Source organism: Neovison vison, chromosome 6 (assembly GCF_020171115.1).
Source record: "Neovison vison isolate M4711 chromosome 6, ASM_NN_V1, whole genome shotgun sequence".
NCBI classification, from domain to species: domain Eukaryota; kingdom Metazoa; phylum Chordata; class Mammalia; order Carnivora; family Mustelidae; genus Neogale; species Neogale vison.
This window is the reverse complement of record NC_058096.1, coordinates 47,034,886-47,049,753: the sequence shown is the minus strand read 5'-3', so window position 1 is coordinate 47,049,753 and position 14,868 is coordinate 47,034,886. Positions and strand designations below refer to the sequence as shown.

At 40.1% G+C, this 14,868-nt stretch overlaps 2 protein-coding genes across 6 annotated transcripts in view; one reads left to right on the top strand and one right to left on the bottom strand.

Moving 5' to 3' along the window:
* Positions 1-11,242, top strand: part of DCBLD2 (discoidin, CUB and LCCL domain containing 2) — a 96,632-nt gene extending 85,390 nt beyond the window's left edge. For both annotated transcript variants that reach the window (XM_044251196.1, XM_044251197.1), the window contains 4 exons: positions 2,302-2,395; positions 4,521-4,570; positions 6,852-6,989; positions 7,636-11,242. In XM_044251196.1, coding sequence (XP_044107131.1) covers positions 2,302-2,395; positions 4,521-4,570; positions 6,852-6,989; positions 7,636-8,105 — 752 coding nt within the window. In that variant the 3' untranslated portion in view covers positions 8,106-11,242. The remainder of the gene's footprint in view (positions 1-2,301; positions 2,396-4,520; positions 4,571-6,851; positions 6,990-7,635) is intronic.
* A 935-nt stretch (positions 11,243-12,177) lies between these two features.
* ST3GAL6 (ST3 beta-galactoside alpha-2,3-sialyltransferase 6) overlaps positions 12,178-14,868 on the bottom strand; it is a 59,011-nt gene continuing 56,320 nt past the window's right edge. For all 4 annotated transcript variants that reach the window (XM_044251198.1, XM_044251201.1, XM_044251200.1 and 1 more), the window contains 2 exons: positions 14,285-14,437; positions 12,178-12,931 (listed from right to left, as the gene is read on the bottom strand). In XM_044251198.1, coding sequence (XP_044107133.1) covers positions 12,845-12,931; positions 14,285-14,437 — 240 coding nt within the window. In that variant the 3' untranslated portion in view covers positions 12,178-12,844. The remainder of the gene's footprint in view (positions 12,932-14,284; positions 14,438-14,868) is intronic.

Genomic DNA, 14,868 nt, shown 5'->3' with positions numbered 1-14,868 from the left:
CAAGTAACTTCTGCCACGCAGAACTTTATTCATTCTTATTTTCTGAAAATTTGCCTGATTCAGATAACTCTCTCCAACTTTCCACATGTCACTTTTTTCCCCATCTTCTAAGGTATTTTCTAAACAAATCTCATTCTTTCTCATGCTGCTGGAAAAGCTAGAGAGAAGCAAGACTTCATAGAAACAAGAGATCTCAGTGTCCCATAGAACTTCTAATTTTACGGAATTTGTAGGTTTGGACAGGATCCCAGACCACATGAACAGCCATTTAAAAAGTATTGTTCATCTTAAAGTCTGATTATAGAATCTTGAAATCTCAAGACTAAAAGTGTCCTTAAAGCGTTTACTTCCAGAGCTAACATTCCTATAAGCTTCAGAAGAATAACAAAGAATGGACCAGTCTTTTCAGTTAAAGACCTGGTCTCCTTTTCTCTGTGGATGGTGTGGTGTATAGACTTTTTATTATTTTTTGAACCTTAAGCAGATTTTTTTAAAAACTCTCATTAAATCAAACTGTATCTACTTGAACCTGATTATTTTCTCTCCAATTTCACAAATTTGAGGGATAAAGAACTTTCACCTTTCTGAATTCTTAGTGCTTTCTAACCCTAAGTCATGATTTCTGTTCTATGCACCTCTTTTCCGTTTTTACATGTAGGCTGAGAGTGCCCCTAAAGAAAATCATATCGTGGGCAGATCTGTGCCACTGCAGCTTCCTGAACCCTCCCCAGGTGGGGCCCTCAGCACCAGCCAGCGGCCTTTCTCTCTCTGGTCAGCTCTTCTGTCCCTTCTCAGCAGTCACTTCTCCATAGTCTTCAAACACTTGACTCAGAGATTCTTCACTCACTCTGTTACTTCTTCAACTTTTAAAAGAAAATAAAAGCAAGTAGAAGGAAACTCCCTATTTGTGGAACCTGTAAAATCCTCTGTACCCGGTGTCCACTGTGCGGAAGGAGGGAATTCCTCAGACTGTCCAAAGCTGACCCACCTGTGCCCTCGTTCCTATCCATTCAGCTTCTCAGAGGCCTCAGGTGGTTAATGATCCTCTCCCTCTCCCATATGGGCAGACTCTTTCTCTTGGATAAAGTCTAAGGGTGCATAAGACGCTGAGGGTCAGGCCCCACTGTGTCTGGTGCTTAGCTCCCAGCACGGATTGGTGGTGGCTGCTGCTGTGCTGCTGTCCTCATTGCCAGGATGGAGGTGCCAGACTAGGGAAGGAGCTGACGTCTCAGACAACCTAAGGCAGACTATTTGCTGGATCTGGGCCTGGACTTCCTTATCTGAAGAGTGAGATAAAGGGATTAGATGATCTTCTAGTCCCTGTAGGCTCAAGCATTATCCTTCTCTGCCCTGTTGATACCTATAGGTTTTTTCATACTTTTACACTATGTTGTTATCTTCCCATATCTATAAATATTTCCCCCATCATATTGCAATATCATTTCCAATTGCTGGATTGTGATATTATATAGTGTATATAGATAGATAGATATAGATATATAGTGACAATATACTGTAATCATATAGCATATATGTTATATAAGTTATATGGTATATAGTAATATTTCTCTGTGAGAAAGGTATTATGATGTATTTATTCCCATTCATTGTTGGGCATTTGGATTATCCAGTTTTTCACTCTTTTGCAGGAAACCTATTCAAAGATTCATCTTTGAATGTTTTTTTCTAAGAATAAATTCTAGGCATGGCATTGCCAAGTGATTGATTTTTATACATATTGCCCCAAAATGATGCAGAAAGTATACATTTAAAGTCCCATAAAAATAACTGTCTCCTGATATCCTTTCTAGCAGTTATTCTTTTCAATATTTGCCAAGTTGATGAGCAGAAATAACATCTTATTCCTGTTTTAACTTCTGTTTCTGTGATTACTAGTGAGCTGACATGTGGAATGGTTACTTGTATTTTTTTAATTGTATTGCTTATTGATCTCTGCTGACTTTTCTATTGATTATTTTGACATATAAATTCTGTAATATATAGATTATAGTAACCCTTTACCACATATTCAGAAATATATTTTCCAAGTTTCATTGGTCTTTCAGTTTATCTTGCTGATTTAAAAAGCAACTATGAAAAATTTTAAGTATCTACAAAGCTGAAGCAAATAGTGTGACAGACTTCCACGTTATCTGTGAAAGCTTCTGCCATTACCCACACATGCCCACTCTCATTTCATAAATAACATGTATGGTGTTTTCTAAGATAGAAAAGCTTTGAAGGATGGTGTGGGTAAGCTTCCCACCTTCCCTTCATGACTCTTGTTTGGTGTGTTTTCAGATATAGCCTTGGCTGCAGTCCTAGTCCCAGTGCTTGTCATGGTGCTCACCACCCTCATCCTCGTTGTAGTGTGTGCTTGGCATTGGAGGAACAGGTGAGTCCATAACCAGTTCACCTGACTGGTCCTACAAGGGGAGTCTCCAAGTGTGAAGTAAAATCTAAATAGAGGAGGTGAACTACCATTCACCTTTTTGAGAAGGGGAGAGTTAAGGTAGTTATTAAAGTCAAAATACAATACGTAAAAAAAGGAGTATGTTCAATAGCATAGTCACTGAGTACCTTTATTGTATCAAAATCTGCTTTCCGTGCTGGAATATACACATTAATAAGAACCACAGCTTGACACATAACAGGTGCTTAGTCATATTTCCTAAAAGAATGAGGCATAACTCCTATCCCCTAGGTGTTTGGCGGGGTTGGTTGACAAAGACATGGAACTGTAATATGCCTTGAGGAGTTCTTTTTGAAGTGCTGGGGAGCACAGATGTGAAAACCATGAGAGGTATCTGAAAGCTTTTCTGCAGGAAAAAGTAATCCTCACGTTTGTTTTGCCTTAATGAGAATGTTGGGTTTGCCTGGATGGAGGAAAGTGGAGCACAGCCCAGACCCTGTGCTTAAGTGAAGGCACAGAGATGTGGAGTATAGGCAGGGTAGTGAGGGCTCACGCATGGGCTGGGCACAGGAGAGCGCTGAGGAGGAACTGAAGTATAGCTCGGGCCTCTGGGGACAGAGAGATTCAGGTTTCATTCGTAGATGGGGTTCTCACAGAGGAGGGTGAGGCAGACGGATGACGCTATCCGATGAGGTGCAACTGGCTGCTAAGGAAGGAGGAGGGATCCTGGATGATCCGAAGTTTCTGGTTTTTGCACTTAGACCAGTAGAGATGTCCTGAGTAGAGCTGACAGAGCAGCAGGAACAGGTTTGGTGGAGCAGGAGAATGACTTCATTCATTCACTCAACTATTTGAGCTCCTGCCTCGTGCTGAGTATTGACCATGTGCTGGGGGTCCAGGGCTGAGCCCCAGAGTTCACAGGCTGGGAGAGGATACAGTGCGGACGACGGGCAGCGATGGTGCCTCCATCCAGTACATGCCACAGAGGAGGCCAAAGAAGCAGATGGATCCCGGACTCATGGTTTTGGGAAGGCGGTCTGGACAGAGAACCAACAAGTTACTATGAGGGCAGGGAAAATCCAGGGTAGAAAGTTCAGGCTGCTCTCTAGGAACTGGGCAGAAGCAATAGTAACGAGAGGAGCAACAGCTCGTTTTTATAGAGAATGAAAGCTGATTTTCAGCATTATTTTAAGTGCTTTACATGTAAAGCACATTTAATCCTCAGACAACCTACAAAGTAGGTACTGTTTCAACCTACAAAGTAGGTACTGTTTACAGAAGAAGAAAATGTGACTTGTCTGAGGTCACCCGGTCCACACACAGCCGAGTGGAGTTCTGCCCTGAGTGTGTGGTCAGTCAGGCAGTCCAGTCCCATCCACTTACGGTCAGAGCACAGAGGGTAAGGATTGGGAGTCAGGTTGTCTGGGGGGTGGGAGACAAGTCCTGAGATCCCTCTGGGCTAGCGGTTAAAGGACACAATCCTCAGATTGTGAGGATACAGATGGAAGTCAATGGATTTGCAGTTTGTATTAGAAACTGAAACAGACCTAACAGTAACTGTCTCATAAGAACCCACATGTTACCTGTGGGTCTTTGATTAGATTCTTTTTATCTACAGACTTAGCCTTTCTTATTCCTTTATCCTTTGAGTGGGAAGTACCTTGGGTAACAGAGTATCTCAGGAGATAGTTTAAAATTTAATCAAGAGTTCAGTATGAGGGGCGCCTGGGTGGCTCAGTGGATTAAAGCCTCTGCCTTCAGTTCGGGTCGTGATCCCAGGGTCCTGGGATGGAGGCCCCCATTGGGCTCTCACTCGGTAGGGAGCCTGCTTCCCTCCTCTCTCTGCCTGCCTCTCTGCCTACTTGTGGTCTCTGTCAAATAAGTAAAATCTTTAAAAAAAAAAAAAAAAAAAGAGTTCAGTATGAGTTTCAGCAGGGGCAACTTTGAAAGGCAAGTGAAATGGGAGGGCCTTGCCAGGTAGGTCAGCAAATGGAAATGTGTACTCCTGAGTAATTATTAACTTGAGTGTTTATCCTGCACTTTCAGAGCTGTCTTACTCATGAATTCACTCTGTTTGCTAACATGTTTTTTTTCTGTATTTTTCCAGAAAGAAGAAAACCGAAGGCACCTACGACTTACCTTACTGGGACCGGGCAGGTAACTCGGGACTTTGCTCCCATAGAGGGAAGTCCCACCCTTCCAGGTGGCAGTAGTTAAAGAGGAAAGCAGTTTTCGGGCCCACACAAACTCCCCAGCCTGTGAGAAAAATGGTGTTCCTCTAACGTTATGACCACTTTTGCTCTTCTGTAAAATCTCTTCTGGTCAATAAGAAATGAAAATTTCTCATAACACACACTCTGTTCCTTTTTCCTGGAAAACCCATGCGGTTTGTCCCACGTATCTGTTTTTCTCAAGGAGACCAGCTTTCTTTATGGCTTGTGTGAACGCTGCGTAAAAGGATTGTGGTCTTGGTAACACAGTGTGTGTTTGTCACTCTGCTGTGGGTACTTCCCTGGTAGGGCCTACTAGTTTGGAAATCGTGAGGTCTGCCTTCTCTGCCATGATGAGTTGTCATCTTCTGAATTCCCTCTGTGTGGCCCATTGCAGCAGGTGACACCAGGATTCCCCTACTGGTCTCCTACTTTCCAGTCTCATGACTGGAACAATAAAAGGCAAAAGAGTTCACTGCTGTGACAAAGGCAGAAAAGAACAGTAGTGGGGGCAGATTCTGTGCTGCTAAAACCCGAAGGTAGATCTTGGAAAGTATTTTTTTTAGAAAAACTTATCAGAAACCACCCTACAACAGACAAACTATATCTGCCAACAGTTTTAGAGCAATGATTTTGCTTCTGTGGATATTTCCATTGGAAATTTCTATCATGTTCTGCATTGCACTAGATACTCCACCAAAGGGGGGCGGGGAGACTTGAGCAACTTAAGGAATTAGAACAAGAACAAACTAAACCCAAAGCTACCAGAAGGAAAGAAATAATAAAGATAAGAGAGAGAAACACAATGGAAAATGGGAAAATAGTGAAATCAAATGCTGGTTCTTTAAAAAGATCGACAAAATTAACAAACTTTTAGATAGAGTAAGAAAAAAGATTGACGGGCGCCTGGGTGGCTCAGTGGGTTAAAGCCTCTGCCTTCGGCTCAGATCATGATCTCAGGGTCCTGGGATGGAGCCCTGCATCGGGCTCTCTGCTCAGTGGGGAGCCTGCTTCCTCCTCTCTCTCTCTCTCTCTCTCTGCCTGCCTCTCTGCCTACTTGTGATGTCTGTCTGTCAAATAAATAAAATTAAAAAAAAAAAAAAAGATTGGCACTACTTAAATCAGAAAAGAAAGTACAGGCATTACTACTGATTCTACAGAAAAATAGATTATGAGAATATTATGAATAATCATATGCCAAAGAATTGAATAATCTAAATGAAATGGACAAATTTCCAGAAATAGAAAATCTGAATTGACTAAAGAGATTAAGTCAATAATCAAAAATCTCTGAAAAAAAAAAAAATCCTACCAAACATTTAAAAGAGAATTAAGCTTTAAAGATTGCACACACACAAGCTGTTAGCACCAATAACTGAGCCAACTAGTAGGATACAAAGTCAACACACTAACATCAGCTGCATTTCTGTACACAAAGTGAACAATCTGAAAAAGAAATTATAAAAAGTTTCACTTACAGTTCCATCTAAAAGAATAAAATACTTAAAGAGTTCATTTAACCAAAGAGGTACTAGACTTTTATAACCTCTAAACACTACTAAAGAAATTTAAAAAGACGTACATGAAAATATACTCTATGTTCGTGGATTGAAAACTTAATATTGTTAACAGTTAAACTGTGGAAGCCACCCACCTGACCCTCAGCTGATGAGTGGAAAAGCAAAATGTATACAAGCAGTGGAATATTATTTAGCCTTAAAAAGGAAAGATTTTCTGTAATATGATACAAGATGGATGAACCTTGAGGACATTATGTGAGGCAAAATAAGCCAGTCACAAAAAGACAAATACTGTATGATTCCACTTAGATGAAGTACTTAGAGTGGTCAAAATCATAAAGACAGAAAGTAAAGTGGTGGTCGCCATTGGTAGGGGGACAACGAATGGTAGGGGGACAGTTACCGTTTCATGGGAATAGTTTTAGTTTCATGAGCTGAAAAGTTACAGAGGAGATGGTAGTAGTAGTTGCACAACAATGTGAGCGTTTTACACCACATGACCTACACTCAAAAAATGGTTACGATGGCAAATTTTATGTAATGTGTATTTTGCCAAAATAAAAAAGAGAGATTGAACATAGAGGCTATTTTGTACAGACGTGTTATAGAAATGGCTTAAATGCAGCAGGATTTCTCCTGTAAACAGTGTCATCATTTCAGACCTAGGTTTTTATGTAATGGTCTTTCTTGCTTCCAATCACCATGAAGGTTGGTGGAAAGGAATGAAGCAGTTTCTCCCTGCCAAGTCCGTGGAACACGAGGAGACCCCCGTTCGCTACAGCAGCAGTGAAGTCAATCCTTTGAGCCCCAGAGAAGTCACCGCCGTGCTGCAGACCGACTCTGCAGGTAACTGCGTGCAGCCCTCCCCAGAGCGGAGGAAGACACTGCTACACGTAGCTGGAAAGTGCTTTGGGATTTCTAGTGTCTTTTCGCTTTTTCCTATGTAACAGGTCAACTGTTTTCTTAAGATAGAACTAATTTTTGAAAGGATGACCTTGAGAAAGTTATTTCTGCACCTTCCATGTTCAAAAAATAGGAGCATTCATTTCTAAAATGCTCTGGGCATTTCTGTGTTTACCTGGAGTTTTATTTGAGTGTGAAGAGTGGCAAAGCTATAGTGAGGATTATAATATGTATCCTGTTAACTTATTTCATATTTATTTTAAACATTGTCCTATTTGAAAATAATAATGAAGTGGGGTTTTTCCCCCCCAGTGATACACTATTTGTAAATCTCAAGACCATATACATTCTCTGTAAAATTTTTTGAATGAGACTCTATAGCATATTAACTTCTTAGGAGATACAAGAGAACATGTTTAATTTTTTTAAGTTGGTTCTGGTAGAGAAATCCATAGGTCTGTATTGATAGGAACAGAAGTGCCATAAAGAAGTGTTTGTTTTTGGTGTCGGGCTACGACTGTCGCCTGGACTATCTGATTCCTGTAGGAATGAGGTGACTTTTCTGTTGTTTGTTCTGTAATATCCACAGAGTATGCACAGCCACTTGTGGGAGGACTCGTTGGCACCCTTCATCAGAGATCCACCTTTAAACCAGAAGAAGGGAAAGAAGCAAGTTACGCTGACCTAGATCCTTACAACTCCCCGGTCCAAGAAGTCTACCACGCCTATGCTGAACCACTGCCAATTACCGGGCCCGAATACGCAACCCCAATCATCATGGATATGTCCGGGCACCCCACAGCTTCAGTTGGTCTTTCCTCAACGTCCACTTTCAAAGCTGCAGGGAACCAGCCTCCCCCACTAGTGGGAGCCTACAACACTCTTCTCTCCAGGACTGACAGCTGCTCCTCCGCCCGTGCCCAGTATGACACCCCAAAAGGTGGGAAGCCAGGTGCCAGTGCCCCAGACGAGCTGGTGTACCAGGTGCCACAGAGCACACAGGAGGCTTCAGGAGCCGGGAAGGATGGTGAATGTGATGTTTTTAAAGAAATTCTTTGAAGGTGATGCTGCTTGTTATAAAGCATCGTTTTAAAGCACATGGCCTTTTTTGTGTGTTAGTGGTAGTAATATATAGAATGTATTACGTATCTGTCACAGATGTGGTTGGGGAAAATGTGATGACCGAGGTACAGGAACTACTAATCTTGCCATCTTGCTTTAAAAGTGTTATGTGGCAGTGACGGCTTGCCAGTTCAATTGCAAACATCCTGTTTGTTACTACTGTAAAACACTATTTTTTGATACAGAAAATGCTCCCTACTATGCACTTCAAAGAAACTAAAAATCACTGAGAGTATTTATTACCAATGCTGCAGGTACATTGATGAACTCAAGAGGTGGCTCTGCCCACCTGACGGGCAATAACGCATGGTACTGTTCTTGAAATGTCTAATGGCTTGAAATGTTGCTCTTTGTGAAAGGTGGGTACTATCATGAGCTCTTTTCTATTCCTATATTCCTTACAGATTTTTTTAAAAAATTAGTGATACCATTGTTTGATTGCAGTTGTACACTTACCTATCTTAGGAAGGTCTATAGGTGGGAAACTGACTTATAAAGGGTGGGGTCATTGGTTTTTTTTCACTTCTTGACACTCTCCAGAGTTTTAACACTTAATGATGGTACGTGACCTGGTTTCACCCCTACTTGTTTGTCTGGGGCCAGCCCCATTCTTGTGTTTATTAACGGTTTTGAATTTTTTTTTTTAGTGAGTGATGCTTGCTCCACCAGCCTCATGAATCCTGTAATTTTAAAAAGCTCCAGCAGAGATTCTCTCCCTGCCCCTGACTTTATTTGCAGTGGGATTGGTCCTAGGCGAGTTGTGAGTACTTGTGGGGCCATCTGAATGAACACTGTAAATAGGACCCTTTATGTTTACCACAGTGAAAGGCAGAATCATTCCTCAGTAGTCCTATAAAGTACCTTAAAAAAAAAAAAAAAAAAAAACGGATTTGCCCTCTTTGATTTAATATATGTGTATTTTTTAATCTGAAGTTATTTTTGGTCAGAAAGTATTTTTAATTATCCACGGTGAAATACTGAAGGAAATAGGAAGCCAGCAGGAATTCCTCAGCTCTGTGTGTGTGCCCACTCTGTGTCACGGGAGTTTTGACAGTCCTTCACCGCAGGCCTGTGGAACAGATGTTCTAGCAGCAGGTGAATATTGATGTCTGTTTTTGATATTTCCAGGCAACTTCTTTTTCACTATTTGCCCAGAACTAATTTTAGATGGGTGAAATAAAAGTCATCTGTAATTTATTAGCCCACAGTGTTAAGAATCTTTAAAAATCTTTGGCAGGCTGAGACGCTGGCCCTATGATTAAAACATACAATTTCCCATCAGGTTCTAGCCATTTCTTTTGGCCTGTGCCCCCAGTCGTTTCCACAATTTGCTAGATGTGAGAAAAGACAGTGTTCATTTCACTTGCTTCCATGGGTATATCAGAACTCCAAAGTATTGCTTCAAAAGCAGAATTATTTCTACAGCCTCTCTGCCCTCTAGTATTATTTTGTTGGTCTTACCTTCATTTGCTTTTTCAGACAAACTTTGAGGCATCATTTTATTCATTGAAGAAATATACTGTTTCAAAACATTTGAAACAAGCACAGATGTTGAACGTTTATTAAGACATGAATGTGTAAAGCACGTGTATTAATGCAGTCATCCCCATTCAGGTGGGAAGAGAGTAAACGGATTTATTTTTCTATTCATCCTCAGTACATAGTGAATATACTTCTCCAATCACATGCCTGTTTGAGAAGCTTTAAGAGAAACTATCTCATTCTCCCAAAGATGCTTGTTTTCATTTAATTTTGTGCACCTGATTTTCCCATGGAACTCTTTTTGAAAGGCAAATGTTTTCTTCTTAAATGATGCATGTTTTTGCCACCGTGCAGTCCATAAACTACCAATGATTTTGTACAAAATAGTTTTTATTGCTTTTGTATATTTACTTTTTAAATGAAGAGCTGAGCCTGATACAGAGGGTTATTCTGATTTTGTACTTTTAGTTCCTTTGTTTTCGTATTAGAGTTTTGTTTTGGGTTTTAACTACATTTATGTCTGATGCAGCTGTGGAGACAATCAACTGAAAATGTGAAAGTAACTTTTTTTTCTTTTCTAAATTACCTTGAATTTTTATTCCCTGCTTGAAACATCTTAAAGATTTAAGTCACTCTGGTTCATTGGATCAATTTTTTTTTTTCCTGTTAGCACAATTCTAAAGATCGACTCCGACCAGAGGTACAGCGAAGTAGGGCCCTTCCAGGTTTTCACAAAGTAACGCCGGCTTCACTGTTACATGATCTTAGGAACCAGCCCAGTCAAAGATACTGTGAATGCCAATTTATATTTGATTAGAACCTGTAACACTAAATAGATCCTATTGTATGTGTAGGATCTAGTCCAGTTATTTAAATTCATGTTTCACTATTTGCACTTTGCATTGAACAGTGGGTTTATCTGCTGGTGAAAAGGCTGGTGTAGAGAATCTGTCCAGCAGTTGAAACTATGGTGTCATGTATACTCTTACCCTCCCTGCCCCCAGCAGAAAATGCACTCATCTAAAATTCTATAGAAGGTGACAAAGCTTGAACTACTTTGCCTTGGCCCCACATTAAAACCTGGAGAGCAGAAGGGCTATGGAAACAACAGGTCAGAGGCCAGAACTAATAGATTTTGGGACAAAAACTTTTCAAACCCTTTAAAGAGAGATAACTAAGCTCTACCTTTATTTAAAAAAAAAAAACAAAAAACAAAAAAACAAAACTGCCTTCTAGCTCTGCTTTCCTGCCATGAACTTGAAGTCCCTGAACTGCAAAATCTACGAGTTGGATGGTTATTAAAATACTTTTTAGCTCAACTGTGGCACCAATTTATGACTAGTTTTTTTTCTTTTTTTTTTCTTTTTTTTTTTTTTGGCACTGGGAAAGGTGGAAACAAAACCTATTGAAATACATATTGGAAATAAAAATGGCTTGAGGGTCAGTGATATTCTCCCGGAATGTACTTTTCTTACCTCGGCATGTACTGTAGTCACTCAGTATGTGTATATGTTGCTAGAATCTAGATTGTATAAATAGTGAGATCTTAATGTGTTCATGTGTTTTTAATAAATTGTATATATGTGTCTTGCTGAGCCTTTCCTTGGGCTTATATAAAACCATGTTGAAGTTTGTAGCCTTCTCTCATACTACACAAAATGCCAGGTTTCTCAGTTTTAGCATCAGTCAGAAACTGTCCTGCCATTATTCTAAACCTTATAGTAACATTTGAAAATGCTACCAGTGGTTTTTTATTTTTGCTACAGCCAGGACCATCCATTTTTGAAGCCTTAATTAGTTCACAGACTGAAATTTAGCAGCCAGGCTGTGAACTCTGGCTGTGTGGTAGGAGGGCAGGGTCACACGAACACCCATGTTTTCCACCTCAGTCCCTGGAGGAAGCCAGTGAGATCGTGGCATGTGCAAGTGTGCTGGTGCCGAGAGAAGAGTGTCCCTGTTTCGCGTGTAGATCCGGCTTACGCCAACCAGGAGTTTCCTCCCCTCTTACACTGCGTTTGACATCATCTTTAGAGAGGCTGGTTGGTTCCCAGTAATACCAGCGTGACTCCCAGTGATAATTATTGTTCAAAAGATAACAGTTCTTTCAACTCTTACCTCTTCTGAGAACTTTTAATTCCATCCTTCTTGTAATTCTCTTCTCTTCCTTTTTCCCTCCCCATAGCCATGGGCTGGATTCAATGAGAAGGGACACTAGCTCACATTTGTTCGAAAGGTTGGTTTTGACTTGTTTGCATCCAGCAGGACTCTTCTCTGATGCACCCTAGGTAGCCAGGTAAGCCTTCCCCTTTGAAGTTGAAATCTCTCATGAAAGTCCCATTTAAATCCAGAAACAGCTTGAGGAGTCGTCTCAAGGATTTATCTTCATTTTTTCTAATTTAATTCCAAGAGTAAACTTTCACATTTTAATATATTAGGCCAGGCAACAAATTTAGTAATGCTCTCCTTGAGCTTGCCGAGCTCTGCTACCTTGTATGAGCTTTAAAATAATGCAGTCACCAGGCTTTGGTAAGTGGCATTCTTAGCTTATTTACTCGTACAGAATTTCATGTTAATCTATTTCCTTCACCTTAAAAACACACCTTCCTTTTACCAGATCACTCATTACAATCATGGTTTACTTAACTGCAGGACAAAAAAAGCTTAATGAAACCAGTCTGATCTTGGATTTCCATAACCATACCTACTGCTGTGTTCAGGGCTGCTTTAAGATCCAAATCTGTTTCCTCAGGTACAACACAATCATTTAGCTACATGCCGAAAGTGGCTCCAGTCTGCCGTATCGAGGCACAACCACATGGCCATTCCCCACTAATTCAGAGTAGCCAAATGTGTTCAAAAATTGTGGTCAGCTAAAGCCCCTTATTAGGAAGCCACATGCCCTCAAAAGTCTAAGATGAAGTCTATATAAAAAGATGTTTAGAAACACTTCGGAAAACTAGCTTGTTTTAAAAACAATGCAATCCAAACTTTCCCTGATAACTAAACATATCTTGGTTTTTATAAATTAAATATATTCACAGAAATTAAGCTGGTGGTTATGAATCACCAGGCAGCAACAGACTTAATATACACAATTTTTTGACAAGTGCATCCAACATATTTAAAAATAAACTAAAAACTGCCGTATAAAAATAAAACTAATACTGTTAGCATAGTCTTCTGAGTCTGTAGAGTCAATCTTCAGTCAAGTTGATTACAAAGTTTTTTTCTATAATGTCCTTCAAAAAGAGCTGCTCTGCTGTCACATTGTGATATGCATTCTGGAGAAGAAAAGGAAAATAAAATCACCATCTATCCCAGTCTCAAAATGTTAACAGGAATAACTGACTACAGTGTATCTGAAAAGCTTCTGAATGAAAAACTCAAGTCACAAGTATACAGGAAGACTTTTAACTTTTGTTACCTTTCTCTTTGCTCATTCTTTTGCCAAAGAATTTGGCAAAAGAATTTGTTTCCTAAATTTAGCCTGCTGTTTCCACTTAAACCCTCACCTAAGAGCACCCCTTCGTATCATTCCCCCCTCCCCCATCTCCTAAATCAGGATATAAAACTAGAGGCCAGAATTTTAAGTCAAAATGGGTTGATCACTTTAATAAAAGTAGCACCTGAAACTCACAGAAATCAGCCCAACGCAACTAGTGTAAAGCATGCTTAACAGATTTTTTTAATTACTCTATTAATTAGGATAGCCTAATCTTCCTCAGGAAATTGTTTCAGTGTTCTGTTATATAGATGATTAGAAATCCCAGGAGTGCTGAAAGATTAGGGCTGAGGAGAAATGATCCTGCAATCTGTCCTAGGCAACTAACACTACTCAAGTGTCTGTCTCACAAGGGGTGGGAGATGAAGTAAGATAATAATACAAAGGTCTAACCTTTGGCTTATAGTAGTGTCTAAGGATGATGATCTAAGGGGACTGATTACACAGGCTATATCCCTACCTAACAGCAAACTATTCATATTTCCGTATTAAAAATGTACAGATAACATTTTAGTCCTGTCACCTGTGATACGCTACTAACCTCAGACAACTCCTACCTATTCAGTTAAGTCTTAAAGATCCTATGTACCACCACTGATCTCTAATTCAAGAGAAACATGATCTACTATAAACGTCTGCAACCTTTTTTTCCATGAATATTCCCTCATAGAGTTAAAATGTCATAGACTTCCTCCTCTACTTAAAAAAAAAAAAAAAAAAAAGGTTGAAAAGCACAGCAAGATGTTACATCATCTCCTCAACTCCAAATTTACCTTCATCTTTCCCGTGTATTCAGTGCTCGATCCTCTTATGTGGATGAGTGTCCCTGTTCTGTGTTAATGCTTTTAAGTGAATTTGAGATATTACCGAGAGCAAATGGTCTGCATGCGTATTTGTATAGTGCAAACATGATCTAAGATAAGGCTTGGTGTCCATATGGGTTTGATACGATGTCCTATTCCCAAGGGGGAATGCTTGGATGCGAGTCCCAGTTTCAGCCTTTGGTAGCTCTTGGTAGGGTTAAGCAGCTCTTCACACTCAAAAGCTGCTCCCTCAGTAAAAATGCGGAAACAGAAAATAGAAGCTTTCTGACTGTAAAGATCAAAGATATACCCAAGTGGGTATGTATTACCTTATTCATCAAAGACATGGTGGCATTCCCATAATAGTGCAAAGGACTCTTGAGGTCAGAAAAGTTGTATTTAAAACCAGCAAGGTGAACTTCATGACATATGTGAAAGGCCAACGTGATGGCAATAATTCCTGTTGTGGGGTGTTTGGGTTTCTGGGGAGGGAAATGAAAGGTTTTTTAAAACTCAAACAAGATGTTTCCAAAGCTGGGTTACTTCATCTTATAAAACCAGGACTTCTGAACATGTACCAGGTGAGAAATACCTAAGATAAACCCTCATCGTGTCTAAGACCCAAACCCCAGTTAATTTCCTAACTCTGAAAAGCATATAAATGTGAAGAAAATCTTAGAAAATCTTTCAAATAAAACTTAACTATAGTATTAGCCCAGCGGACAACTATCAAATGAAGAAGAAGGCCCAGGGAAAAGGATGCTGCCACCTCCTTTTATAACACATGCTGAGTCAGGCTTCCTGTGCAAACAGCAGAGCCTGCGGATTTCCAACCCATACAGGAAACGGAAGGACAGGTTAACTCGCTAATGGATGGGATCATGGTAAGAGGCTCCACATAAGGCTTAAAAGA